Here is a 26,725-nt window from a genome sequence, read left to right on the forward strand (position 1 = left end):
TAAGGCTAAAATCAAATTGCCATACTTATTATGATTTAAGTGTTCAAGAGTCCGTGCTTGATCTACTGTAGAGGGAGAGCTGGTGCTCACGGACTGAACTCATACAGACACACTGATAAATAAAAAATAATTTATTTAATTACTTAATGTATAAAACATTAATAAATGAATCTGCCATTTACCAAAAACTATAAGTCCTGTACAAGTCCCTGTTTCCTCTCCTTCTCTATGTTAATTTAAAGATTCACTCCACTCAAGAAGCATACTTTACTTATCATAACAAACAAATAAGTCTGAGACAGTCTGTGAAATTAATTGTTTTGATCTTCAGCCTTTACTGAACCAGACCCATGGGCAGCAAACCTCTGGGCAGTCTGAAAGCCAGGTTAATGATCCTTTGCTATGTTAATATGCAGGTTAGTTATACTGTTGATCAATAATACCCAAGTTTATATTTGACTTATTGTTACTTTGGTATGTTAATATGCAGGCTATTGATGCTGTTGATCATTGATATCCAGGTTAAGGATAATAGGCTCCATTAATATCTAGGTTGTTGATACTTTGGTATGTTAATATCTAGACTATTGATACACTGGAACCTTAATGTACAGGTTACTGTAGATTGTCAAGATGCAGATTATGGATAGTTTCATAGTTTAGGTTATCTTTTGTATGTTAATAACCGATGATTGATATGAAAGTTATTTGTCCTTTTGCACATCGACATTAAGTTTATCAAAAATTTGGAATATAAATATCAGTTGTTGATAGTCATATTTCATATACATGTATTCTGCAAAAATATTTTTGCAAACATTTCATTTTTTTATTAATTCATTCATTTCATGTGCATATTACACATTTTCCAACTTGTGCTAAATTGATCTAAATGTCATTTTCGAGGGTAGCTATTAAAAGTATTAATCGTGGTGATATAGAATAATCGTAGAAGTAGATAAGGAGGAAGAATGAATTAAAGGCCCGTCAGTGGTGGGTAACGTGTTGGAGCTGCGGTCACATTCAGGAAGTGATCTGTGGGAAACTCTCTGTTGTCTTCCTGACAGCTCCCAGTGGACGTGTGCTAGCTCCACTGTTCGCTAACTGTGATATTTGACCATTAATAACACTAACAACTGTTCCTTCTGAGGAGGAAACGATGGAGGTCGACTCAGGTAAACATGGAGCTAGTGTGATGTGTGCTTCTATTACTGTTCTCACTAATAAGTTCATTAAAACAAGTACTTCAACATTAGCTGCGAGGCTAATAATGCTAGCCTCCAACTTTCGGATCGAATAGCTTCTAAAGTCAGACTAACAACTCTGACCTACGAGTTAATCGAGTTTGAAAATGACCTTTAGAAGATCACAAGTATGAGAGCACCCAGAGTTTAGAGTGTTTGTGTCTATTGACCGTGTCACACTTCACTCTGTGTGTTTTACTCGCTCAGTCTGTTCTTGGTTTGTTTTGCTGTCGTCGATGCTGAACTCTTGAAACCGAGGAGCACGTTTGTTTGTTTCCCTCTCTGGAAACCTACAGAGTCTCTGTCAGTAGCAACACACTGACTCCTTGTGTGTTTCTATGTTACAGCTCTTTCGTGATGATGTGTTGGAAATTATTGATTCATCCAAAACTCACATTTCCCTGTGATTTAGTTACCGGAACAGTAAATGAAAGCTCAGGGAATTAACAGAGGTTCAGTCCTCAGCACATCCGGCTTCATGCTGTGTGATTATAGACCCGCCGTGAATTCATTTGTGATTTAATGTGATAGTGATATGAGCTGGTTGTCATTACTCCCAATAATACAGATGTTCTCTGTCACACACAAGATAATAAAGTAGAGAATAAAATAATGAATGACAAAAGTTCCTCCTTTAGAACTTGTAGAACTTGTACTCAAAATCATCTTTATCCAGAAAATGTCTTGCTCATCAGGCAAAGATGAACTACTTGAGTAAAATTATTCAAAGATGTAGAAAATTACAAATTATGGAGAATAGTTCTAGATCACAAATTGTATAGGTATATTCTGGTTTGTGATAAATGAGTAAAACTGGATTGCTTTTCTACTACAGTGCATTAAACATCTAGTAGTCTAAATCAGGGCTGTATCTGTTTGTTATTTACATTAAAGTGCAGATTTAAAATGTTCTCTGCTTATAATTTCAAGCACCCCAATAAGATATATGCAGATTTCTGGTTTTATTTATCCAGCTGTCCAAATCCCAAATATTTAATGTAAAGGGCAACAAATTCCCACATTTGAGAAGCTGGACCTAGCATTTTTCATAGAAGAATGGCTTAAACAATTAATTGATTATCAAAAAGCTGCACATTAATACTTTTTTTCAACCCAATGATTAGTTTGATTTGTAATTTGATTTGATTTGTAGCATCTGCCACTGCATTTAGTCATTTACTTCAGGCTGGAAGTGAAAGATTATCACTTTATTATTATTTTACTGTCAGTTTCAACCATATATTAACTGTTGACTAAATGGAAGCCTTAAACACTAAATTATCAAACATTTTGTCACCTTTGTAAGATCTAATCATGTTTATTTACCTCTTCAAGTGTTCTACACTGATCGTAGCGGAAGAGTCGCCAGTAACCCGCTGCTGGACCAGCTCCCCAGCTACCAGTCCCTGCTGTACCGCAGGAAGTCCTCGACCAGTGGCACCAAGCGAAAGGGCAGCACTAGAACTCGGCTCAGCTCCTCTGGTAGTGGGAAATGGGGCGTGAGCACGGTCAGCAGACATGAGGAGAAGCAGAAGGGACAGACGGAGGAGAGACCCATCAGGGAACTGGCCAAGACCATGGCAGAGAAACGTAGAGACAAGTAGGAAAGAAATGATACTGTCTCTACCAAGTCGATGTTAAACATATATTGGTTCTTTTAAAGTGACTGGAAATGTTTCATGAATCACTCATTTCAAAAGGTAGTCTGCCAAGTTCTCAACAAGCGATGCATTTGACTGTGTAACCTGTCAGGACGCAGCAGCTGGAGGAGGCTCGAGAGCTCAGCAGCTGGAGACAGTGGAGGCAAAACACCTGCAGGAATCTGAGGAAGCTGAGGGATGATGCCAAAGACTGTCTGAGCTCCCTGCAGCTCTGGAGGGGAGACATCCACCTGATAGAGGGTGAGAGATGAGTAATGATGGTGTCACTGTCAGAAAAATGTAGCTAACCTCAGAGACATTCATTGATTTCTCTTCGGGATGGTCATCATGATGAAATACTTAGAGAGTGGACAAACTTTGGTTTTGTTCAGTTTGATGTCCTCCTTTCCTTCAGGGATGTTCGGCACAGGGATCTTGTCTTACTTCTCCTTCCTGCGCTTCCTGGTCATGCTCAACTTGATCATCTTTCTGCTCATGTTCAGCTTCGTCATGTTGCCCATCATCATCGCCTCCCATGCTTCATGGAACACCACCTACAACCAGAATGATGGTGAGAAGATACTAGTGTATTTAAACCTGGAGCATAAGTTGAGCATAAAAGGTCTCAAACATAAAAAATAACTGTTTCCATACAGGCAGTGAGTGCAGTGTGTATCCAAGCAGTGCTCGACGAGGCCTGGTTATTTTTCATGAACACATAACAGATCTGCTTTCTGGTGGAGTAAGTCCTTAAGTTCTGGATCTAACAGTCTCTAGAGAAAAACAGTCTCCATGTTGTTTCCTCACTCACTCACTGTGCCTCATCTGCAGGGTTTTCTGGAACAGACGTATCTTTTCTATGGCTACTACAAGGTGGACAAAATCCACTCCCCAAAAGGCATTTATAATTTGCCACTAGCATACCTGTTGGCCACTATAGCGTACCTGTTCCTCAGTCTCATCTGGATCGTTAAAAGGTACTGATAAGAAAACAATAATGACACAATTCCATTATTTGAACTATCAGTTTGTGGAAGTATGTTTTTCTCTCCTCAAGGTCGGCCACAGGATTCAAACGTAGCCTGGTTCAGGATGAGGATCGCTTTCAGAGTTTTTGCAACAAGATCTTTGCCGGCTGGGACTTCTGCATCACCAACGAGAATGCTGCGCGGCTGAAGAGAAGCAGTCTGCTCTATGAGCTCAGGGTTAGTTGATCATTCTGTTCAACAAGATGCATTAGAGAGAGCAGAGTGGTCATTTGCACTCCTTAGAGAAGCTCAGTTTTAATCTTGATAATAAACTTGTTTTTGCATTGACACATGTAACCCAGTGCAACCTACAGCCGCTTCTTACTATGATCTAGACATTTAATACGATTTTCATGTCTCTTCTTGGACATTGTTTCTTTATTTCGATCTTTTCAAAATGCTCTTCTCAGTTGAGTAGACTGAGTATTCTTTGTTAAGAAATGTGTTCCATCTCTTAATCATATCTGCAGACGGATTTGGAAGAAGAGAGGATCAAGCAGAAAATAGCGGATCGCACCCGCAAAGAGAAGTGTCGGATTTACTTCATCCGCCTCATCCTCAACCTCTTTGTCATCGGAGTATTGGCCGCTTGCTTCTACAGCATTTATGTAGCCACCACCGTCTCCCAGGAAGCACAACTGATTAATATAAAGGTAATGGAATCTTCCAATCGAACTCTAATGGTCCAATCTTTTTGGTATATTTCTCACATTTCTATACCTGAAATAATAGCTCCCTTGATCTGTTGGCAAAAAACTTAAATGGGATTTCTCCAAATTATTAGAAAAAAATAAAGACTGATGGTTATTTTTGTTAGATTTTTCTTGAAGTTTGTGAACCGTTTGAGCTCTGGAGATTCTGTCAGATCCTAATATCAGTAGGTGTCAAATCAATGTAATTTATTCTCTTTTACAGGAGAATTTCATTGTGGATCTCATCTATGAGTATCTGCCCTCAATAGTAATCACCATGGCCAACTTCATCACTCCGCTCCTCTTCTCCGTCATCATCAATTTCGAGGACTACTCCCCGGCCTTCGAGATCCGCTTCACACTCATGAGGTGCAACAGACTTCCATTTATGACCACTCAAGATCCATTAATTATTCTCTGAGAAATCAACGAAAGTTTTGAAAAACACTGTATCTTACAATGTTAAAGAAAGAAAAAACCAAATTCCAGGATGCCCTCCCTGATCCAGATCAGCACCAAAATTGAATGGTCATGCCCCCCCCCACTCCCAACTAACTAAGCGAACATTTAAAATTTTTTTAAAAACAGCAGAAACAAATAAGATGTGATAAAATATAATATAACAGGGAAAATGACAAAAATATTGATTCAGCAATAAATAAAATGGAGGGGTATTCTTTAATCACATGCTAATCAAAAGCTTGCAATGTTCTTAGTCTGCTTTTTAAAGAAGATAGCATAGAACGAGTAGAAAGGTAGATAATTCCAGAGAGTGGCTCCATAGGGACTGAAGGCACCACAGGCTAGGTTCATTTTTATTCTAGGTGTAGTGAGGAGACCTTTACCTGTGAAACCAATGGCTGAAAATCGTTGCCCTTTTTTTCCTTCATTCCTTCTTTCTCTTCTCTCCTTCTCAGGTGTGTCTTCATGCGGTTGACCAGTATTGGGGTTCTGCTCTTCTCTCTCTGGTCTCAGATCACTAAATGTGAGGAGGATACCTGCATCTGTGGCTACAACCATGCCCTTTATTCTGTAAGTCCTTTTTTTTATTCCAGTAACTCAGTTACAGTTTCTTGTCATAATCTCCCAGTGCCAACTCTCTTTTATCTTCCTGTCAACAGTAGCTCAATGGTTTCCTTCAATGATTTAAGAGGTTTTAAACTATTAAGAGTTCACTTTAGAGTATTAATCATTTATGCCTCTTTAAATATACATTACTCAGAGTGTATTTACCCATTTTATTTTGATAAGGGAGCTTTTCAGTGGTAAGTGAGCCCTGTATTTATTCAGTCATTTGTCAAACATTGTTGTTTTCAACACATTGATCTATATCATTTCGATTACAGTGTAAAATGTCTCTGTGTTTCTTGGCTATGTTCCACAGTGCTGGGAGACCCGTGTGGGACAGGAGATGTACAAACTCACCATCTTTGATTTCATTATTATTGTGGCAGTCACCATCTTTGTGGAGTTTCCCCGAAAGTAAGTCCTTGCATTCCCACAGTAAAAAAACAACAACAAAACAATCATAATCTTTAAAATCTCAATCAAAACTGAACAATCTCTTTAGAAAAAGCCTTAGGTGAGTTTTTGTGTTGTCTGTCCGTCTGTCCATCCCATTCTGGTGAACACAATCTCTCAAGAACGAGTGAATTTTCCTAAATTTTCAAACATTAATTTAGACTCAGTGATGAATTGATTCGATTTTAGTGGTTTAAGGTCAAAGGTCAAGGTCATGCGACCCTGCAAAACCCTTTTTTACATCTTGAATGTGTTATCTTAAGAGCGCCTAGAGAGAATCATTTCATATTTGGCACAAATGTTCACTTGAACTCACTGATTAGATTTGGGTGGACAATGGTCAAAATTCTAGGTTAATCTGGCCTCACAAAACATGCTCTGGCTTCTTCAGTATGATATCTCAAGTCTGCCTTTTAGGAAATGTATTCCAAAGTTTTCCCTTCAAATAGGTATGAATTGATTTGGTTTTAGTGGTCAAAGATCACAGTGTACTTATATGAGTCTGGAAGAAAATACATGTAGACTGATACTGCCCTGGTTGGCAGAGGCATAGAACTTCAAGGTGGTCATTCTTTTTTATTCTTTTGCTTTAGTGGAATTCCTTCCTGTTCGCTATTTTAAATGTCCTTGCATGTCCCTGTGCTACTCAGGTTGATAGTGAACCACTGTGAATGTGGCCTGGCTAAGTGGTGGGGCCAGCAGGAGTTTGCTATTCCTCAGAATGTGCTTGAGATCGTCTACGGTCAAACAATATGCTGGATTGGCACGTTCTACTGCCCGATGCTGCCTGCCATCTGCACCATCAAATACTTTTTCATCTTCTACATTAAAAAGGTGATTTTTTTTGTCTCTAATAGATGTCTTTATGTGGTTAAAACCAGGAACACAGCTTATGATAACCTTCTTTCTTACTCCATTTTATTCAAAGGTATCCCTGATAAATAATTGCCGACCAGCCACACGTCCATTTCGAGCTTCTCGCTCCAACTTCTTCTTCCTCGGCGTGCTGCTGATCGGTCTAGCTCTGGCCTGTCTGCCCATCACTGTCAGTGTCGCACAGTGAGTAATGACCATATTAAGTTTTAACTTGAGTCTCTGAGGCTTGAATAGAACCTCAAGAGCAAGTAATTACATCAGAGGTCAGTATTTATGTGATGAATTTTACTTTTTATGAATTGAGACATGATATTTCTCATTTCTTTCTTCTGCATATCAGTAAAATACTAAAGAAACAATCATTCATTGCTATTGTTCTCTTGGCATTTACACATATTCACCCTTCCCCTGCCTAGAATAAACTGTTCCCAGGCCTGTGGACCATTTGTTAATTATACCACCTCCTGGGAGGTGCTGCCAACTACAGTCTCCGATTTACCCGCTGGAGTTCAGACCCTGCTTTTTGCTCTTTCATCAGAGGCCTTTGCTGTCTCCTTCTTTGTTGTTACCTGGTAAGTCTCAGTCAGGACTTTCAGCTTTAAGCAGCAGTTGTTTTTTCTGTTAAAAATATTGTTAAAACAAAATGTCTTGTCCTGTTTTGTCTGCAGCTTGGCCATGTTTTATGTGATCGCGTTGGCTGGAGCTCACAAGAGAGTTATCAATCAGCTGAGGGAGCAGCTAGCCATGGTAACTTTACACAAGAATACAAGAACATATTTTCAGAAGATTGGCAAGTCATGCCATTCATTCTTTTTATTCTTATTAATGTCATCTGTTGTTTTTACTGTTGAAACTACTAACTGCGTGTCATTTTGTTTTCCAGGAGGGTCGAGACAAACGTTTCCTGATCCAGAAGCTGTGCCAGGCTCAGAGAATCCCATCCATCAAATCTCCAGGGTCCAACTCTCGGCATCGAAGCAGCAGCAGAAGCAGCCCCAGCTACCACACCAGCTTCTCCAACAATTTCAACGAAGCCCTGTTCCTCGCACACTCACCTCCAGACTCCTACACACATGTCTAAAAGACTTTACATTGTACATCAAATGCAGGACTGGACAAATGTACTGGAATCGGAAAAGAAAGCCTTATGAAAACAAGTATTTTTAAACCAAAACAGTCATTGTCAGTCAGATTTTTAAAGTTTTTTTTTGTGTTTTTCCTTTCCTTCCTTTTTACTTTAAGTTCTCTCCAATCATTTCCTTCTGAGAAGGACTTGATTACTATAACCACTGGAGTTTGAAAAAAACATTCTGAATTTCATGCACTTTAAAGGTATTAACACTAATATTTTCTGATTTGTACATCTTACGTGTTTATGTACTGTGCTATGCATTTATTGTATGTCTTTTGTGTTTCTTAATCTAACTTGTTTATCGATATTATTAAGAATTGGTGAATTTCACAACGCTAAACTGTATCAAACATCATTACCAATACTGAACTCAGTTTTTGTAGCTCTAACATAACTTGGATGGTTGGGTGTGTAGTAGTAGTAGTTTTAGACTGATTTGGGGTAAATATGCATTTTATTTTTTTCAGATGCCTTTTATATGACTACTTTAAATATGTATGTTTACATAAAAGAAAATAAATGTTTAAATTAATTGAATAACTGTGTTTGGCTCATTCTTGCTTCGCTTCCGCCTTCTCTTCTCCACCCTGAACGTCAATTCGCAGCACCTCCGGCCCAGCAGGGGCCGCTGCCGCCGCTCAGCGCTCCTCGGTCGGACAGTGACAGGAGCTCAGCTGCTGCGGAACCGGATGAACGTGCAGTGGCTCCGGGCTCCAGACACACGAAACATGCTGCGAGTTACAGTCCGGGCTGACATGGGCTCCCTGTGGGTGTTGTTCTGCATCATCTACTCCCAGTGCTGGACCGCGTCCTCGGATGTCATCGTCGTGGCCTGCGGCGGCTTCGTGAAGTCCGACGTTGAAATCAACTATTCTCTGATCGAGGTGAGAGTGCAACCGTCCCGGCTAGCAGCGAGCTAACAGCTAGCGGTTTATCGTAGCGAGCTAAAGGTTAGGTGCAGGCTGACGGTTCAACTTGAATGAATGACACTTTGGACAAAATAACCACGAAGCCACCACATGTGAACTCGTTAAGCTTCTTGCAGCTGAGAAACAAACATTAATGTTGCTATACGACATTTAGCTTCTTGCCTTTTTAGCTAATTTGAGTGTTTTCTCAAGACCCCCATGTTAATCAGTCGTCAACATTAGTGTCTCACATGGCTGCTCGCCCTTCTTAAGCCTGTCAGTGTGGGTGAGGGAGACGTTAAGTGCTGGTCATCAGTCCTAATCCCTGCTCATTCACAGACTCCCACTGATTCGCCGTTCGGTGTAATTAGTGGAATGAGCTAAATCCCAGAAACCCTGCTCTCCATGACGATGATAGCTGATACCAGATAAACAACCAGTGTGCCCATTTAACTTATAGTAAAGTTTGTGACTAGTCTTCCACGATTTATTTAATTATAGTATGATCATCGTGTGTCCTCTTCCACAGATTAAACTGTACACAAAACAAGGATCCTTGAAATATCAAACAGACTGTGCTCCCATCAACGGATACTTCATGATCCCACTCTACGACAAGGTACGTAAACATTAGCTTGAGTATTTTCATACCTCGACCGATTCCTGATTTTAATCTCTGTCTCATTATTTTTATGCAGGGAGATTTTGTTTTGAAGATTGAACCTCCTTTTGGGTGGAGCTTTGGTAAGATGATCCCAGCTGCATCCTCACAATTCACACACTTTTAAGCTGCTTTCAGACCAGCTCTGAACTCTGGATAATCTGTGGACACCCGCTGGAGGGGCTGTGTGTGAGAATGAAAAACAAAAAAGAATACAAATATCTCCGGTTGAAAAAGCGTTGCCATACACGTAGAGGACACAGGCGAAGATGTCAATAAGGTTTAAAGCGATCAGGGCCGGCGCTTGTGTTGTTATGCTGTAAACAAAAACAGGTGAATTCCGCAGCATAATATATATATACGTTACACCTGTCTATCACCTGTTCACTGGAGATGCATGTGAGGCAAACTCCAAAGAAAGTCCAGACCTAATTGTGCAAACATTCTCCAGAGTTCATGTCTGAAACTTACTTCAATAATGCCAGCTGTTGCTAGAGGTTGTTTGCATCATCTATTTTCTCTTCCACATGTCTGTACTTGTCTGATTTTTAAATCTCACCAGAGCCTACCAGTGTCGACCTCCATGTGGATGGAGTAAGTGACATCTGCACCAAAGAGGAAGACATCAACTTTTTTTTCACCGGCTTTTCAGTCTTAGGAACGGTGAGATGTGTTTGGAGTTTCCTCCTCTGACTTGAAGACCCTTAAAAATAATCTGTACAAAAAGGGTGATACAATCTCAATTTCACTCATATATAAAAGTCTTGCAGCCTCATCCATAGCAAAAGTGCTCTAGTATGTGACAGGATCAGTCCCTCACAAATACATCAGCTTTTCATGTCTTTCATTTCTTATTTAGACACAAAATAAAGCTGTTTTGATAGTGTATCTACCCTTCTGCAAGCCTTTTCTTATCACTAAATATCTCTTACTATTGTGACACGTGTCTCCCTCTTAATGTGCTGTGTCTCGTTCAGGTGCTGAGTAAGGGCCATCTCCTGGGCCCGGCAGGAGTAGAAGTCAAACTGAGCCGAGAGGGAACAGCAGAGAAACTCCAGAGTGTTGTCACACAGCCTGGAGGAAAGTAAGTGATTTGCACCTTTCTGTTCAATGGATGGACACAAGTGTTTTAGCACTAAACACCTGACTTGAAATAGTATGAGGTTGTAAGACCTTTCTTTTGTTTTTGTCTCGCTAACACAGGTATATCTTCCTCAAAGTACTTCCTGGAAATTATGACATCACAGCTTCCCATCCCTCCTGGACTCTTGAGCAGGTTAGTATATTTATTTCAGGTATTGCCATTATGACTTAATTTTCTTAGTATGCGCTCTTATCATAAGGTTACTGGGGTGCTGCTGGATCAATAAAAAATTTGTATTTTTTTTACTTTCTTTATAACGTATATAACATGCCAATGAGAAAGGACATTCTTATGAGTAATGGGTAACCAGAGTGACAACCCAATAAAAACAACACAAACAAAACAAGAAATAAATAATTAAAGTAAAATTAAAACATCCCACTTAAACCCACCCTCAGTCCAGACCACCGCTCCTCATAAGATGTTCATGCTAAATGACTTTTAAGCTTCACTGATATCAGACTCCACATCTCTATTGTTGACTCACTTGCCTCATGTACATGGGCTGTTGATAGCTCCAAGTACACACACTCGATTGGAGAGGGAGTGAGGTGTCTTCCGTCGCACTGCAATAAATGTTTTTGCTGCAGTGAGCCCAGCTAATAGCACTCGCTTTTGTTACCAGTATTAATCCCAACTCAGTCAAGTCATTTAGTATAAGTATAATAGGTGAATGAGGGACGCCACACTCATACTTTTGTGTGTATAGGTCTCCCCCAGTGTGCAAACTCCTTTCTCTCTCCAACTCAAAAACTGGATAGGATGGCCAATCAACAGCTTGGAATTATTAAATATTGGAGCGCATGGTTTCCATGCAAGGGGACAGTTAGACAATTTGTACTTCTGACGACACTGAGTGATGGGCACACAGGATGCCATCTTTTGGCTTCTTGTCATTTACCAGAGCTATGAAAACCAAATTTGATCAATAGAGTCAATCTGTGGGGTGTCTGTAATCTGTAGTTCTAGCAAACGTTTACCAATTTAAATATATAGTTTTAGTCTTTGTTATAAAATTTCCAACAGGTGACACACAAGTGAAGTGAAAGTAACTTTCATTACTAATTTTTCATGGTTCAAGGTTGGTGTTCTTCCACCCCTTTAGTTTACAGTCATAACTCTTTATATTTTCAAACCAATAGCTACAGAGGCAGTAATCTGGTTAAAAAGTATGGACATTGTTTTGGCTTTGCCTGTTTAATTTTGGTTTATAAAAGGGAATATTGGGCTTTTTTATGGTGAGAAAACTTTGGAGCCATCTGAACGGATTCTGTGTATTTTAAAAGGTATGAGGTAAGAGAATAAGGGAATATTAAGATATTAACTTTTATATCCACTGGGGTTTCCCCAATTAGAAATTAATCAGAGCCAGAATCCTGTTGTCATTAGTCATACACAGAAAAAAATGTAGAGGATACAAATTAAACTTATATCAACTACCTCATTATGATTATTTCAGCTGAGATTAGTAAAATCAGACCTGTGTGTGTGAAACATAATTTTCACCCTCAGTCTTACTTAACACTCTGCTGGCTGCCAAAATATCACAGTCTCTATCTGAGCAGATTCAGTGCTGTAGAGAATGCACAATTTCAGAAGTCTTTTGAATTTGGCATCACCTCAGTAAAGAAAACATCATTATCCACCCACTCGCTCACCTGAAAAGGTTCCCTGTCAGGTTAGCAGGTTTTAAAACTAATAATCTAATGTACTCCTGCAGTAATTAACTTGCTCATGACCATGTCATTATTCTGACCTTTTGCTGTAACGTACGCGGTGACCTCTGCCATCCTCCGATAGAGCACAACCTCGGTGCACGTCTCCAGTACCAATGCCCCGGCCGCCGACCATCTGGTGGTTGGAGGCTACGACGTCTCTGGGGAGGTCCGCAGTGATGGAGAGCCCATGAAAGAGGTCACCTTCCTGCTGTACTCGGCCACAGTCAGGAGAGAGGTAAAAGCATTAATTGAGAAACTGAGGATGTGAATGAGATCAAGTCGTCATACTGCTTCTCTAATTTGACATTTATTGTTTTCATCTCTACTGCTCTTTGTCTTTCTCTACTATCACATAATCTAGTTGTTTTTCCAAAGTCAGGATTTTATTTTCAGGAGAATATCAAAGTGTAATGATTTTGATGTTTTGTTTTTAACTTTAGAGAATACCATTTTAGTTTAGATAATAGTGATGATAAGTGGTGATGGACTGAGTGGATTGTGTTTTGTGATTTGAAGGATGTTAGTGGCTGTAACATGTCCCCGGTTGAGGGGGCAGATTCTGGGGACAGCTCCCTGGTCTACCTGTGCAGTGCTCTGTCCAGAGAAGATGGCACCTTCATCTTTCCCTCTCTGGCCAGTGGAGAGTACACTGTGGTGAGTTTTTTTTAATGAGATAAAAGGAACCTGGCAGACATGCAGGAATTACGTCCTGTGACTACATGCAGGAATTACGTCCTGTGACTCTCTGAAGCTTTGGTAGGCCTCTGTTTGCGCCTTCTACAGTTCACTTGAATTTACCACATATGCATGTTGGAGGTTGGTTCTACATCATTCTGTAAAGTTTATGTGCAGAATGTTGGTGGGCCGTTCAGCTGGGAAACGTCAGATCTCGCAACTACCACTAAAATCTAGTCTTAAGAGAAAGTACCTCTTAATGTAAAACTGCAGAAAAACCTGACTCATGATCCCCCCAGTAGTAGAGCTGTCAATCATCCTCTAGAATCCCATTCAAATTTATAAATATATATAGATATTATACATTATACATAATTATACATAGTTTTATACACTTAAGTCTATTATTACTTTATTTTAATTTTTTTGGAATTATATTTACTATACTACCAAATACTTAATTCCACACACCAATAAATATTAGTTTTTTTCACTAATATTCATGGATTATTCTTTTAGTAATCAAGGAATATATAAAATGTCCTATCTAACTGAAAACCCTTCTTGAAACCCTCTGATCCTGATCCACTCCAAAGTTTAATGGATTCTCCATATCACATCCTTCTGCTCAGTAACTTTTGTTAAATCCTGCTAACAAAGAAGCAGACATGGGTGAAAGCATAACCTCAGTGGCAGAGGTAAAAATGTATTTGATTTCATGAAACTTCATCCTGCGCACTGTATTGAGAATGTCTCTGTCTCTCAAACTTAAGCACATTTAAATATTTTTCTCTCTAATTCTGCTTTTGTGAACTTCTTCACTTCAGGTTCCATTCTACAGAGGAGAAAGAATTACATTTGATGTTGCACCATCCAGGATGAATTTCAAGGTTGAGCACAACAGCTTGAAGCTCGAGGTGAAGCATAACATTATCTCTATTTATCATTTTTTGTTTTAACATTTAAACGGTGAGATTTAATATGAGGTGTGTTTACTGCACTTTGACATGCTGTCTCTGTTGCTCCTCATAAAGCCCATCTTCCGAGTCATGGGCTTCTCTGTGACAGGCCGAGTTCTCAACAGTATCGAAGGGGAGGGTGTAACAGACGCTACAGTGTCCCTCAACAACCACATCAGAGGTAACAGTACAACAAGACCCCTCACTAAAAAAATCAACAAATGAACAACTTTAAAAAAGTGCATTAGGTGTTTTTAAGTGTTAACACATTTTCACACTTGCTTGCTTTTGTCCTCGCAGTCATCAGCAAGGAGGATGGTTCTTTCCGGCTGGAGAACATGACAGCTGGTACCTACACCATTCGTGTAAACAAGGAGCTGATGTTCTTTGAGCCAATCACAGTGAAGATTGCCCCTAACACACCTCAACTCCCTGACATCATCACAGCAGGGTATTTAATTTTATTAGAATATCAAATTACATATTGTGAAATGAATTACAGAAATGTAGCTTCAGTGCTCTCCGTTGCCACATTGCTAAACAAGCCTTTTTTTATCCTGATGTTGTTCAGGTTCAGTGTGTGTGGCCAGATCTCCATCAGCCGCCTGCCTGAGGGCATGAAGCAGCAGGGTCGCTACAAGGTCACCCTGACACACCAGGGCCAGGACAAGACGTCCGGCCGGACCATCGAGTCTGACCCTCAGGGGGCTTTCTGCTTTCAGGCCAAACCCGGAGACTACAGCGTCCATGTAAGACTCCAATACCAGCTACAGTTAACAGTAATGATTGTTCTCGAGATTCTAGGATGACATTCTCTGAATTAAAACCTGAAGTCTTAATATATCATTTCAAATTTAGTCTTTGTACATTCAGAAATGCTCTCTAATAATTTAAATAATATGCTATATGGTTTAAAGGCTGAACTTGATAGAGATGTAACTGATTCCAGTGTGTATGTAGTAGTATAAAAAACACTTTGCTTTCTACAATATAACCTTGCCTTGACTTCCATGGGTTAAGGTATCTCTCCCTGAGGCGGAGGTGAAAGCAGGTCTGGCTCTGCAGCCTCAGGCCCTGGAAGTCTCCCTCGTGGACCGGCCCCTCACTGACCTCCTCTTCACCCAATTCATGGCTTCAGTCTCTGGGAAGGTCTACTGTCTAGGTAAGGGCATAGTTACTTATTGCCTGTATTAAAAAAACATGTAGTAGTATAAGATGTGGGATTTGACTCAGCTTCAGACCACAAGAATATTGAATCTATGGTTTTGTTTTTACACAAGCTAACCGTATGTCTTCTTGTTGACCTCTAGCGTCCTGTGATGACCTCTCAGTAACCCTGCAACCAGTGAGTCGTCAGGGAGAGAGAAGGGCAGTGGCTCTGTCTGGCAACAATGACATCCTCAGCTTCTCATTCGACAACGTTCTGCCTGGGAAATACAAAGGTCAGGACTCCCCTAATACTTTTCATTGCTACACCTGTGTGATACAGTCAGTATGTGACTATACGTCATGTGAGTAAAAAAACATGTCCCGGCTGCGAAGAGTTCATACATCAGACACCAAATCCCACCATTCCTTACCGATCTATCCCTTTGTTTCTCAGCACGTTGAATTAGTTAGCTCCCATAGAGATGTTACAACTTGGTAATAGACAATTAATGCAGCACAATGAAGCTGTATCTTCACATCATAAATCAAACCACCAACTGAGATGGTTAGTAGGTGATGGTTGTTATTTGTTTGCTTGTCACAGACCTGTTTAGGTTTAACTATACCTGTGATTGCTTTCAGAGATGGTAACAGATGTTTACTCGTGCTACAACTCGTGCTACAACTTTGTAACCTGCTAGTGCTATGTGCAAAGCAGTAATATCTAGGACTAAGTAGAGCCATTACAAATCAGAGATTAGTAGTAGTAAGCATGCCTTTTTACCTGTTGTAGAAGAGCCTCATCATTTATGTGGAGCTGGAATGCGAAGTCAGCACACAGGTTTGGAAGAAGTCAGAGCAAGCAGAGTAAATAAACTGATTCCTCCACCGTTTCAGAATCCATGAAGAAATCACAGTAATTATTCTCTTAACGACTGTGGGGAAATCAATTAGTAATTACCGTCCTTCGATCATAATTGGGTTTTTGGCAGCAGCTATTTGGAAGCGCACATTATTCAGCTGTTGTTTCTGCACCTTATTGTGCCGCATCTATCTCCCTCATTGTTCAATATGCACAATCTATGTGTGTGACTAGTTATCTGCACACACAGCATTTTTGGGGCATGTTTACTCAGCTTGTTGTGTTGTCAGGCCAGAGTTGTGCAAGAAGTTTACTTCCTTGAGCATTTGTTTCCATGAATTAATTAGGATCCTCCTGAGAAAGACTCAACTTCAAGTGATTGGGGCAGCTTAGATTTGAGCTTTTTTGTTACTTTTACTTGATGTATATTTTCTCCTCTCCTCTCAGTGAGTATTTCTCATGAGGAATGGTGTTGGAAACACAAGTCCATTGAAGTGGAGATTCTGGATTCTGACGTCTTGGGGGTTGAGTTCAGGCAGATTGGCTACATCCTGCGCTGCTCCCTCTCCCATGCCATCACTTTGGTTAGTAATCAGTAACTTGACCACAGAAGCAGAGTGTGTATGATATTATTAAGATTCTAACTAAGTGTTTTTCTGCACAGGAGTTCTTCCAAGATGGCAGCAAACCTGAGAATGTCGGCATGTACAACCTTTCTAAGGGCGTGAACCGCTTCTGTCTCTCCAAGCCCGGTGAGGTTCACTCTCCTCACCTCTCATTAGTTAAACATAGTGTGAATTAGCATATTGAGAAAAGAAAACATCAGTGTACCAACTGTTCCCCTGAGTATAGTTAGAGCACAGTGCTTTGAGCCAAAAGGTCTGTGTCAGACTTACCTAAATATAAAACTGGAGCAAAGTAATTAATCAACTAAAAATGGTTTGTGCAGGTGTTTACAAAGTCACCCCTCGCTCCTGCCATCAGTTTGAGCAGGACTTCTACACCTATGATACGTAAGTAACCACGTGCTCTGTCCATTTATTTCTGGGTCCCTTCATACATTTATGTATAGCAATGAATGTTGACCTGTGTCTAACAGCTCGGCTCCCAGCATCCTGACCCTCACTGCAGTGAGGCATCACATGACCGGGCTCATCACCACTGACAAGATCCTGGATGTCACAGTGACCATCAAGTGAGACTCATCATGGCTGCGCTCACTCTTCTCTGACATTCACTAACATTCACTGCTGAGCATTAATCTAAGTGACTGGCTTAAAAATCTGCCCTCTGTCAGGTCGTCCATCGAGAGCGAGCCGGCACTGGTCCTGGGTCCTTTGCGGAGCCAGGAGGAGCTGCGGCAGGAGCAGCAGCTGCAAGAGATTCAGCTCCGCCGCCAGGAGCGGGAGCGGCGTGCCGCCGAAGAGGAGGGAGGAGCGAGGGATGACAGCCCGCCAATCCAAGAGAAGGCAGATGAGCTAACAGGCCCATTCCACTATGATTTTTCCTACTGGGCCAGGTCAGTTACTCAGTGATTTCACTGCAGTTTATCATCTGTACTCTTATCGAAATAACAAGGTTGAGCTCTGAAAGCCTTCAGTTCACTCTAGAATGAACCTCCTGCATAGACTAGTGCACAGTGACTTGTGAAGTGTATGATCCCATAATTTTGGTAGCACCAAATTAAAGCTGCTTTCAGACATGCACTGAACTCTGGAGATCCTTCATACATTCTCAAAAGGAGGTATATGTATGAACACAAATGTCCGAGGGAGATTCCCTGGAGTTTCTCTGGACTTTCTCCGCCGGGCCCCCCAGTAAACTGTCTGCAGAATGTTCCTAGGAGCTGATGTGAGAACACAGCAGGAGATCCTAGTAGAATTCACTGCAAGTGAGTCAGGGGTTTATGCCGCTTCTAACACGCAACAGATGCAAAAATTAAAAAGAACCTAGCTGAAAAAGCAGTGCCACACATGAAGGAGATACTGACTCCTTCTCAACACCCTTCACCTGAATCCTCTGAAGGATTTGTTACTGTTGTGATTGTGTCTGAGCAGAGAATCTCCTGCTGCATTGTTCATAGGTGAATGGAAACCTCTGGAGAAAGTCTGCTCCTAATTCTCCAGAGTTCCTATGGAGGCTCATACCTGAACAACTTGAATTTCTCATACAGAGTTTTTTGTTTGAATGATACCTGCAATGTTCCTGATCACAGAAAATCTGAGTTCTTACTGATAATGTAAGAATCGCATTCGTTTTAGCATAATCAGTTTTAATCCTTGTAACGTAATTTGTGGGTAATCATTATTTTTCCATTTTCAGTTTTTCACATTGTTGATAGTACACCAAGTCTGAGATGCTCATTCAGTCTTGAATCAATGTAATGATACAGTGAGTTAATATTGACTGTACATGACTGTGCAGGGCAGGAGAGAAGATCACTGTGACTCCCTCCTCCAAAGAACTGCTGTTCTACCCACCTGAGGTAGAGGCCACTATCACCGGAGGTAAAGTCCTTCACACACATTGTTAAATTCTAACAAATCTATTGTGTTTGTCTGTTCACTTGTTTTCGCTGGAGCAGCTTTTTATGTCTTTACTTGTTATAGTCATCATTTTTTATCTCTACCATCATTGGTCACCCCACAAAGAGGAGAAAAATCTACTGAAACCATTAAATCCGTGATATTCTGTATCATGAAAAACAAACAACCTGAGGACTCATTACACTCTCTTCTCTGACAGAGTCCTGTCCAGGCCGGCTGGTGGACATCGCAGGACGTGCAGGTCTGTTCCTGGAGGGCAAAGTCTCACCAGAGCTTCAGGGTGTTGAGATCTCCATCACTGAAAAAGGAGCCTCTGCTCCTCTCATTACTGTGGCCACTAACGAGATGGGATCATACAGGTAAGAGAACTTAGTCCTTTAAATAAGAGATAGTGTGTAAAGCTACTGGGTTGCTGCCTTTATCTGACAGTAATGGCTATCTTTGAGTTCTGCTATGAGTGAAAGTGCTTAGCAGGTCATTATACACTAAACGGTGAATCCATTAATACATTAGGGCCAGAGACACAGCAGTGACGTGTGGGCTCTAGTTAAAACTCTGGTCCTAAAATAATTTGCTGTTCAGGCCCAGAGAGTTGAGATGGGTTTTAAATGGCTCTGTTAAAGGAGGTCAGCCAAAGAGATAATTAAATCTCAGTTTGTGCCAGAGACACCAACAGGATCTTGCAGCCTGGTTAAAAAGAGCCTGATGCTAAACACTGGAACACAAAAGTGAAGAGGCTGAGAACTGCATCATGGAATGTTATAAGCTTTACATCTCCTCTGATTATTACGGCTTCTACTGTTCTGATGCATTTAGCCAAAGCAATCAGATGCAATACAACATGTCAATGAATGATAAATATTGGAAATACAGCTGTGTTTGGGATGCATGGCAGTGCAGTGACTGTTTATCCAGTGTAAACATATTATATAGAATATTCTACTGCCATTGTTTCTATGAAAAATCCCATAATTCACTCAGCACTGTAAAAATCATTCTAACCCATAAGGCAACAGGATTAAGATAAATATGTTCTTTGACCTCCAGCTGTTCATAACGTTCCAGACAATTTGTTGTAAATGTGAGCTGAATGTAATGGATGCAGTACCAAATCAAATTAATACAAACAATTGTTTGGCGTTAGAAAAGGCCGGAAAACAAACCTTGCCTGACTTTTGATTTTTTGCCAACAATTATTCACTGTAAACTAAATAAGAGGGCTTCCTGGAATACTGTTATGTGCAGCATAACACCATTTTATTTCCATTTTACTACCCATTACATTTTTATGAGGAGCCAGGATTTTTTTTTTTTTTCACTGTTTAACATTGTGAGACAGGGTGTTTTCACCAATTTCCCAGGGAATTATGTGTGGGTCTTGATGAAACAAATCAGGCACACTGACAGAACTGTTTTCTATGAGTGTGTTATTTGGTGCGACTTGATTACATTTAAGGGGACTGCTGGGCCTTGGCAGAGACATGTGCTCTACTCGGTGCCATTCTAGTTTAAAAAATATGATTTACTTATCACTAAAAAATTTCAGCAACCAATGTTTATGAATAACAATGAGAAAAAAAAGACAAGTTTATTGGCCAATGATGCTGCTTATTCATGATGAATCATCTTCAATGTTGATAAAAAGCAGATGCACTTCCCTTCACCAGTTGTCATCTGTTACAGTGACTTCAGAAAATCAGAAAGAGTTTTAAAATTTAAATTATCTGTCATGATTACATGCATTTCTTTCTTTATGGGCTAATATAGAGCTCATCCAACTTCAACTTTATTCATAGACATGTAGCTATAACCACTATATTCTCCTGTCTCTGCTCCAGTGTGGGTCCACTTCACAGTGACCGACAGTACGACATTAGTGCCAACAAGGAGGGATTCGTCCTGAGTCCTGTGGAGGGAACCCAGGGAGATTTCAAGGCATTCGCTCTGGCTGGTGTCACCTTCAAGGTACATGTGACCACATTCCTCACTCACATACAGTATGTATCGCATCCCAGCAATCACCAGCCACTTTTACACCCACATTAGTTAGCTGACACTTTCACCTTCACCATCTTTACAATTAAAGCTCTTTGTTCCCATTTACTGCTCTCTCTGATAATTTGGTTTGAAGCGAATGTGGAATGACATGACGAAAAGCCCCTGTTAGTTCACGCTGAATGTTTTCATAAAATATAATTAGGAGAAAATACCACTGATGATAGTTGAATCAGTTTCTGCTTTGCTGTGTGCTGTCAGTGCCTCGCCTTTGTACTGCCTTTGTTAAAAGGGTCCGCAATTATCTGCAGCGACCATGAGAACCTGGCACAAATGATCAGTGTCTGTTTCCCTTTCAGACTCTGTGTCACAAACTGCTTTGAACTCGTCTGTGCAGCATTTATAAAGAGTTGTGTGTCCTTGTTTATCCTTCTTTTGTAAGTCCTCTCTGAAATACAACATCACAGTCACTAAACTCACCTGTCAGCCTGATTATGCCCACGACTGTACAATCTGCCTCTCGCACTTTAGCCATGGCTGCGTTATTTCATGATTTTCAAGATTTGTCTGTGCGAGTTTGGCTTCATTTAATCTGAATTACCATATTATTCATGTGAATTTGCAGCATCTGTAGGTAAGGGATGAGATTTGGGGTCCGAAAACCAGTTTCACGTTTGGGCAGGCTTTGGTTGCTGGCAGGTGAACAGCCTGTGTGGAGAGCAAAAGAGCTTAGCCAAAAGAGATTAGCCAAAATGTTGTCTGGACCTAAAACACCTGAAAAAGTATAAATTTTTGTGTTTTGCTTTGAGAAACGTTCAACTCATGGATAAAAGAAACTAAACTGCAGCGTTTCCCTCAGAGTGAATTCAATGAATGACAGTAACGAGGAAGCATTTGCATGAAGGTTACTCTGGAACACAACAGATGCCGAGTGAAGGGTACACAGACTAAAGAGTGAAAGATGTTTTCTCCCATTCAAGAAAGAACTTCATTGCATGCCACAATTTCAGCTGAAAGTATGAGTTCTGCCTCTGTGTGGATGATGAAAATGTTATGTACATAGCACAAGCATGCGGCAAATAGCTCTGCCCACACTAAGGTATCTTAGCTTTTGAATGTTTTGTGAAAAATGCTTTTGTTCATTATCAAACTGTGGCAGGACGAATGAGAATATGGCGGGTCGCGACAGTCAAGATAATCAATGGGAAACTGAGTTGGACTCTCGGTGAATGGAAGAGAAATCCACTGTCTACACCAGAAGCCCTAAAATATTGGCCCCAAATGTTGCCCCCAGAGGCAAATTCAGATGATGGATGATTGGTGGATAGATAGTCAAGTCAAGTATTTGTCAAATCATGATGCGACATGTAACATATTCTCTTCCACTTCTTTATTAGATCAGATCAGAGGATGGTCAGCCCCTCTCTGGGGTCCTTCTGTCTCTGAGTGGTGGACAGTTTCGTTCCAACCTTCTGACCCAGGACACTGGCCTGCTCACTTTCAATAACCTGGTAGGGATCCAGCAGTTTGTTCTTTTGCCTTCACCTTTGTACTTCTCTTTCTGTGGTGTAAAATCAGTCCACCAAGCTGTAAAGCTGAATGTAGAGATGTTTTGACCTGTGTTGTGCTCTAGCTGATGTGTATTTTGACATGCTCACTGGTCTTGTCTCCTCAGAGCCCTGGCCAGTACTACTTCAAACCCATGATGAAGGAGTTCCGCTTTGAGCCGGCATCTCAGATGATCACGGTGGAGGAAGGTCAAAACCTCAGCATCGATATAACCGGCATTAAGACTGCGTACAGGTATACAAATGTACCATAAATGGCTATTTCCTGATTAGTTGGGCTTTACCATCTTTATAGTAATATGCAGTTTTTTTAGGAAATCAACCTTAAAGGGATGGTGAAAGGATGGTGCCATGTTATCACATGATATCATGTAACTAAACAAAGAGCAGTACACAGTTAAAGGCTGAATCAAACCTGTAATTGGTGTGACTACTAAAGCAAAGAGCAATCATTTTGGAGAATTAGTAACACACATCAGTAATGTGCTTGATTAGAATATAAATGTCAATAGTGCCTAAAACGTCTACACTGTATTGTTTCTCACATGCTAGCTGTTGCTTAATAAGATTTTTTCCTTTCCACGTGTCTTATCGTCGTCTTGCACCTTTGTCCTCAGCTGCTACGGAGCGGTGCAGTCTCTGAGTGGGGATGCAGAGCGGGACGTTGCCGTGGAGGCGCTGGGTCAGGGAGAGTGCAGCCTCTACAGCGAGGACACGGTGACTGATGAGGAGGGACGCTTCAGACTCAGGGGTCTGCTGGTAAGGACGCTTAAAACTGTTCAAATCTGATTTTCAAAGTAGAATGAACTGTATGACACTGGTCAGGTCACCCACCTGTGTCTGGTGAAAGAGGCTGAGGACTATTGAATAATTGGAGCTCTGTCATCCTTGGTCCATTTACTGTATCTTAATGTTTCTATGCAGCCGAGTTGCAAGTATCTGATTCAGCTCCGCGCTGAAGGCAACGACCACATCGAGAGGGCTCTACCTCAACACAGAGCCATAGAGGTAAGAATCAAATGATCACATGCTTCCTGTGGTCCACACAGCTGTCCAGATGTGCAAACTGTCCTTCAGCTTTTAGAAAATTCAAGAAACTTTTTATAATTTGATACAAATGTAATATAAGGAGGAATAATAAGAGCTAAACCGTAACTGGTCGTATTGTACTGGACATCATGTTAAAGCATTATTCAACTAACAAGGCGACATTTTAGTGATAAAGATATCTTAGTCAATTTTATGTTTGCTCAGTATTTAATATGATTTAGCAAAAATGTGATCAAAAGTTTGAAATCTCACATGGGATGAGTCAAAGGCAAATAAAAAAAGCTGCTCTTTGGATTATTTGTTTATTGTTTCTGTTTTTTATATAACTATGCCTTTAATAGTAAACTGAATTAAAAAAAAATTTTAATCTTTTAAATTTGTATAAGATATTACTAATGATTATTGATTTGCTTTTTAGAGGCTTTCAATCATATTATTTATTAAATCATTTGTTTGCCTGGATGTCACAGAATCATATGTTCTGAGCACTTTAACAAAGTCTCATCTGTGTTGGCTTTAAAGGTCAGAGGTCATTCTTGACTGATTACGGTGAAAAGCTCCAGAACAGCCACTTCAATTCAGTTTTATTTGTATAGTGCCAAGTTGTACTATACATTATCTCAAGGCACTTTACAAGGAGGTCAAGACCTTAGAATTATAGAGAACAGATCCCACAATGAGCAGCACTTTGGTGATTGTGAAAAGAATTTACTGGAAGAAACCTCTAACAGAACCAATGCATCTTAATATGAGATTGTTTCCTAAGCTGATGTTTCCACAGTCAAGACTGAACTTTGAACCTCCACTTGAATATAAATATCAGATAACCAGCCCGAACAATAGCAAATTGTTAATTCCTTAGTCCTTTCCTTAATGTTTTGAACTACAGTAGCACAGTCATGGAAACTTAAGTAATTGAATTGTTAAAATGACTGTGGGAACCCTGTGATTATTTCTTATCAGCAGCCTTATCACATGGGTCCTTTTCTATAGGCAGAACAAAAGCAGCGATAATCCAGTCACAACTTTAAACCTCTCAGTTCATAATTTTAGTTTGTCTGAATAGTGCAGGCCCCTAATCTCTCCAGCAAGACTAGAAATGCCTTAATTCCACTTAAATCTCTGTTACTATCACACTGTGTGACTTATACAGGGCTTTATCCCAACATTGTTAGGAGTTCAAGGTTGTATCTGTACACTCAGCTCTCTGTGTTCACTCTCAGGTCGGCAGCAATGACATTGAAGGGGTGAACATCATCGCCTTCAGACAGATCAATCAGTTTGACCTCAGCGGGAACGTCATCACGTCACCTGAACATCTCCCAACGCTGTCGGTACGACTGATTCTTCTTATGTTATACGTATATTTTATAAATCTCTGCATCTTCCCTGCAGTGGTCACATGGTTGAACTTTTACTTACTTTCTCTTCTTTTGTCCGTGCAGGTGAAGCTGTATAAGAGTGACAATTTGGACAATCCGATCAACAGCGTCTCTTTGGGACAGTCACTCTTCTTCCACTTCCCTCCTCTGGACAGAGACGGAGAGGTAGCAGCTTGTAGTCATTAATCCAAAAGTCCGATTTTTCTAATCTACCCACAAAAAGATGTTGTGGAACGGGAATAATATCTATGAATTCAGTACGGAGCTTTACAGGTGCAGGGGGGTTTGCAAACATGGCCCCTTGGAGGCCTGATTAATATCTAAATGTGCTTTTATGTTTCACTAAATCTATCGATTGCTTTAGACTTAACTGTGACCCAGGACATGCTGCAGTTTGATCTAAAGTCGTCTCTCTCTGTCTCCTCCAGACCTATGTTCTGATGCTGTACTCCACGCTGTCCCGCTCCCAGTATGACTTCACGCTGCCCCAGGTCTCCTTCACCTCCACCGGATACCACAAGCACATCACGCTCACCTTCAACCCCACTGTAAGAAACAGATGCTTTTTCATAAGACCAAACTGAATTATATCTGCTGTTCTCTGCACAACAAAGAACAACGGGAGTCACGACGAGGAGAGAAACAGTATTGATTGGGTTGTTGTCTCATCTCTCATTGTGTTTATATATAAATGCCTCTGTTGGTTTTCCCACAGCGTAAAGTGCCTGACCAGGATGTTGCCCAAGGCTCCTACATAGCTCTGCCCCTCACTCTGCTGCTCCTGTTGGCAGGATACAACCATGAGAAGGTAAAAACCAGCTGCACCTGCTCCACAATGTGCATGGAGCTCTTTGTGACTCAACTATTGAATTTCTGATTCCATGTAGTTGGTATAAAATTCACTGGACTTTGGTGTTATTATGGCAAAACACTAAAATTCAGAATGAGATAGAGCATAATTTAGTTTCCATGTAATATATCAGTTCTTATTTATTCAGTCATTGAAATTATTCATTATTATTCAGGGATTTTTAAATTAGCTGCCTCTCTCTCGCAGGTGATTCCGCTCCTGCTACAGATCGTGAATCGTATTCAGGGAGTGAGGAGCATGAGCCAAGCCAGCGGGGACAGTGCTGCCCTGGATGAAGCCAAACGCCAGGCCAAGAGACAGAAAGCGCGGCGCACATGAGGACTCACTTCAGACCACACCTTTGTCTGCTAAATAACACGCCAGCTCCCATAATCCTCAGCAAACACCGGGTCAGCCGAGGTTCAACTCCCTCAGTAGCTGTGGCATATTATGGGCGCTAGTCAACTGTTTAGCTCGCAAAAGATGTGATTTGGCCCCAAGTGAAGCTCAACATAAACCACTCGACGCGCATTACCACACCTCATCAGCCAATCAGATTCACTGAACTGAAAGCTGACATTTTACAGGTTTTTGTTTTTTTTCCTTTTGAACCCTTTTTCCACAACACTCATTGTCTAAGAAGTTTTGAGAATATTTGTGATATAATATGAGCCATTTTTATACATTTGTAATTTATCTAGATCTGCTCAAATCTGTTGTGTTTTGAAAGCACTTGCTTTGGACATGTGTCCTAACATGGTTTAGGACTATCAGTCACTCTGGATAACCATGTGTCTCCCTTACCAGCATTAGGGGGACTTCTTTCTACACAAAGGAGATTTTCTCTAGAACACGACTGAAATTCAATTTGATCTAATCAGAACTACAAGTGATTTTTAAGTATTATGGTTTAAATTGATAAATCTGGGCTCAAATAAGGGTCATCGTCAAAAATGTTTTCAAAGCTTGTTGTTGAATATCACCCTTATAACCCCGTTGGGGAAAAAACAATGAGGTTAAGAATTTTCACAAGAAAATTTGAATTATTTAAAATTTTTGTGAAAAATTATAACTGATACATTTGCGAACAGGTTTAATTTAGACACTAAAAAACTAATCACAAAA

At 40.5% G+C, this 26,725-nt stretch overlaps 1 protein-coding gene across 1 annotated transcript; it reads left to right on the forward strand.

Moving 5' to 3' along the window:
• The first annotated feature begins 1,027 nt into the window (after positions 1-1,027).
• On the forward strand, positions 1,028-26,725 carry nomo (nodal modulator). The gene is given in 48 exon segments (XM_020084164.2): positions 1,028-1,175; positions 2,580-2,844; positions 2,997-3,145; positions 3,300-3,455; positions 3,541-3,626; positions 3,716-3,861; positions 3,942-4,089; positions 4,383-4,565; positions 4,828-4,973; positions 5,522-5,636; positions 5,989-6,086; positions 6,776-6,959; positions 7,054-7,184; positions 7,418-7,573; positions 7,670-7,748; positions 7,885-8,076; positions 8,800-8,857; positions 8,860-9,017; positions 9,571-9,660; positions 9,740-9,785; positions 10,265-10,365; positions 10,680-10,786; positions 10,906-10,978; positions 12,647-12,799; positions 13,081-13,218; positions 14,067-14,156; positions 14,274-14,379; positions 14,499-14,649; positions 14,770-14,947; positions 15,219-15,360; positions 15,509-15,640; positions 16,657-16,793; positions 16,874-16,961; positions 17,159-17,222; positions 17,309-17,404; positions 17,507-17,728; positions 18,634-18,716; positions 18,955-19,114; positions 20,594-20,720; positions 22,148-22,261; positions 22,426-22,553; positions 22,936-23,077; positions 23,243-23,326; positions 24,592-24,702; positions 24,814-24,915; positions 25,179-25,298; positions 25,466-25,558; positions 25,808-26,725. Coding segments are annotated over 48 exon segments (5,976 nt in total). The 5' UTR covers positions 1,028-1,159; the 3' UTR covers positions 25,940-26,725.

Source organism: Paralichthys olivaceus, chromosome 8 (assembly GCF_024713975.1).
Source record: "Paralichthys olivaceus isolate ysfri-2021 chromosome 8, ASM2471397v2, whole genome shotgun sequence".
In the NCBI taxonomy this organism is placed as follows: Eukaryota; Metazoa; Chordata; class Actinopteri; order Pleuronectiformes; family Paralichthyidae; genus Paralichthys; species Paralichthys olivaceus.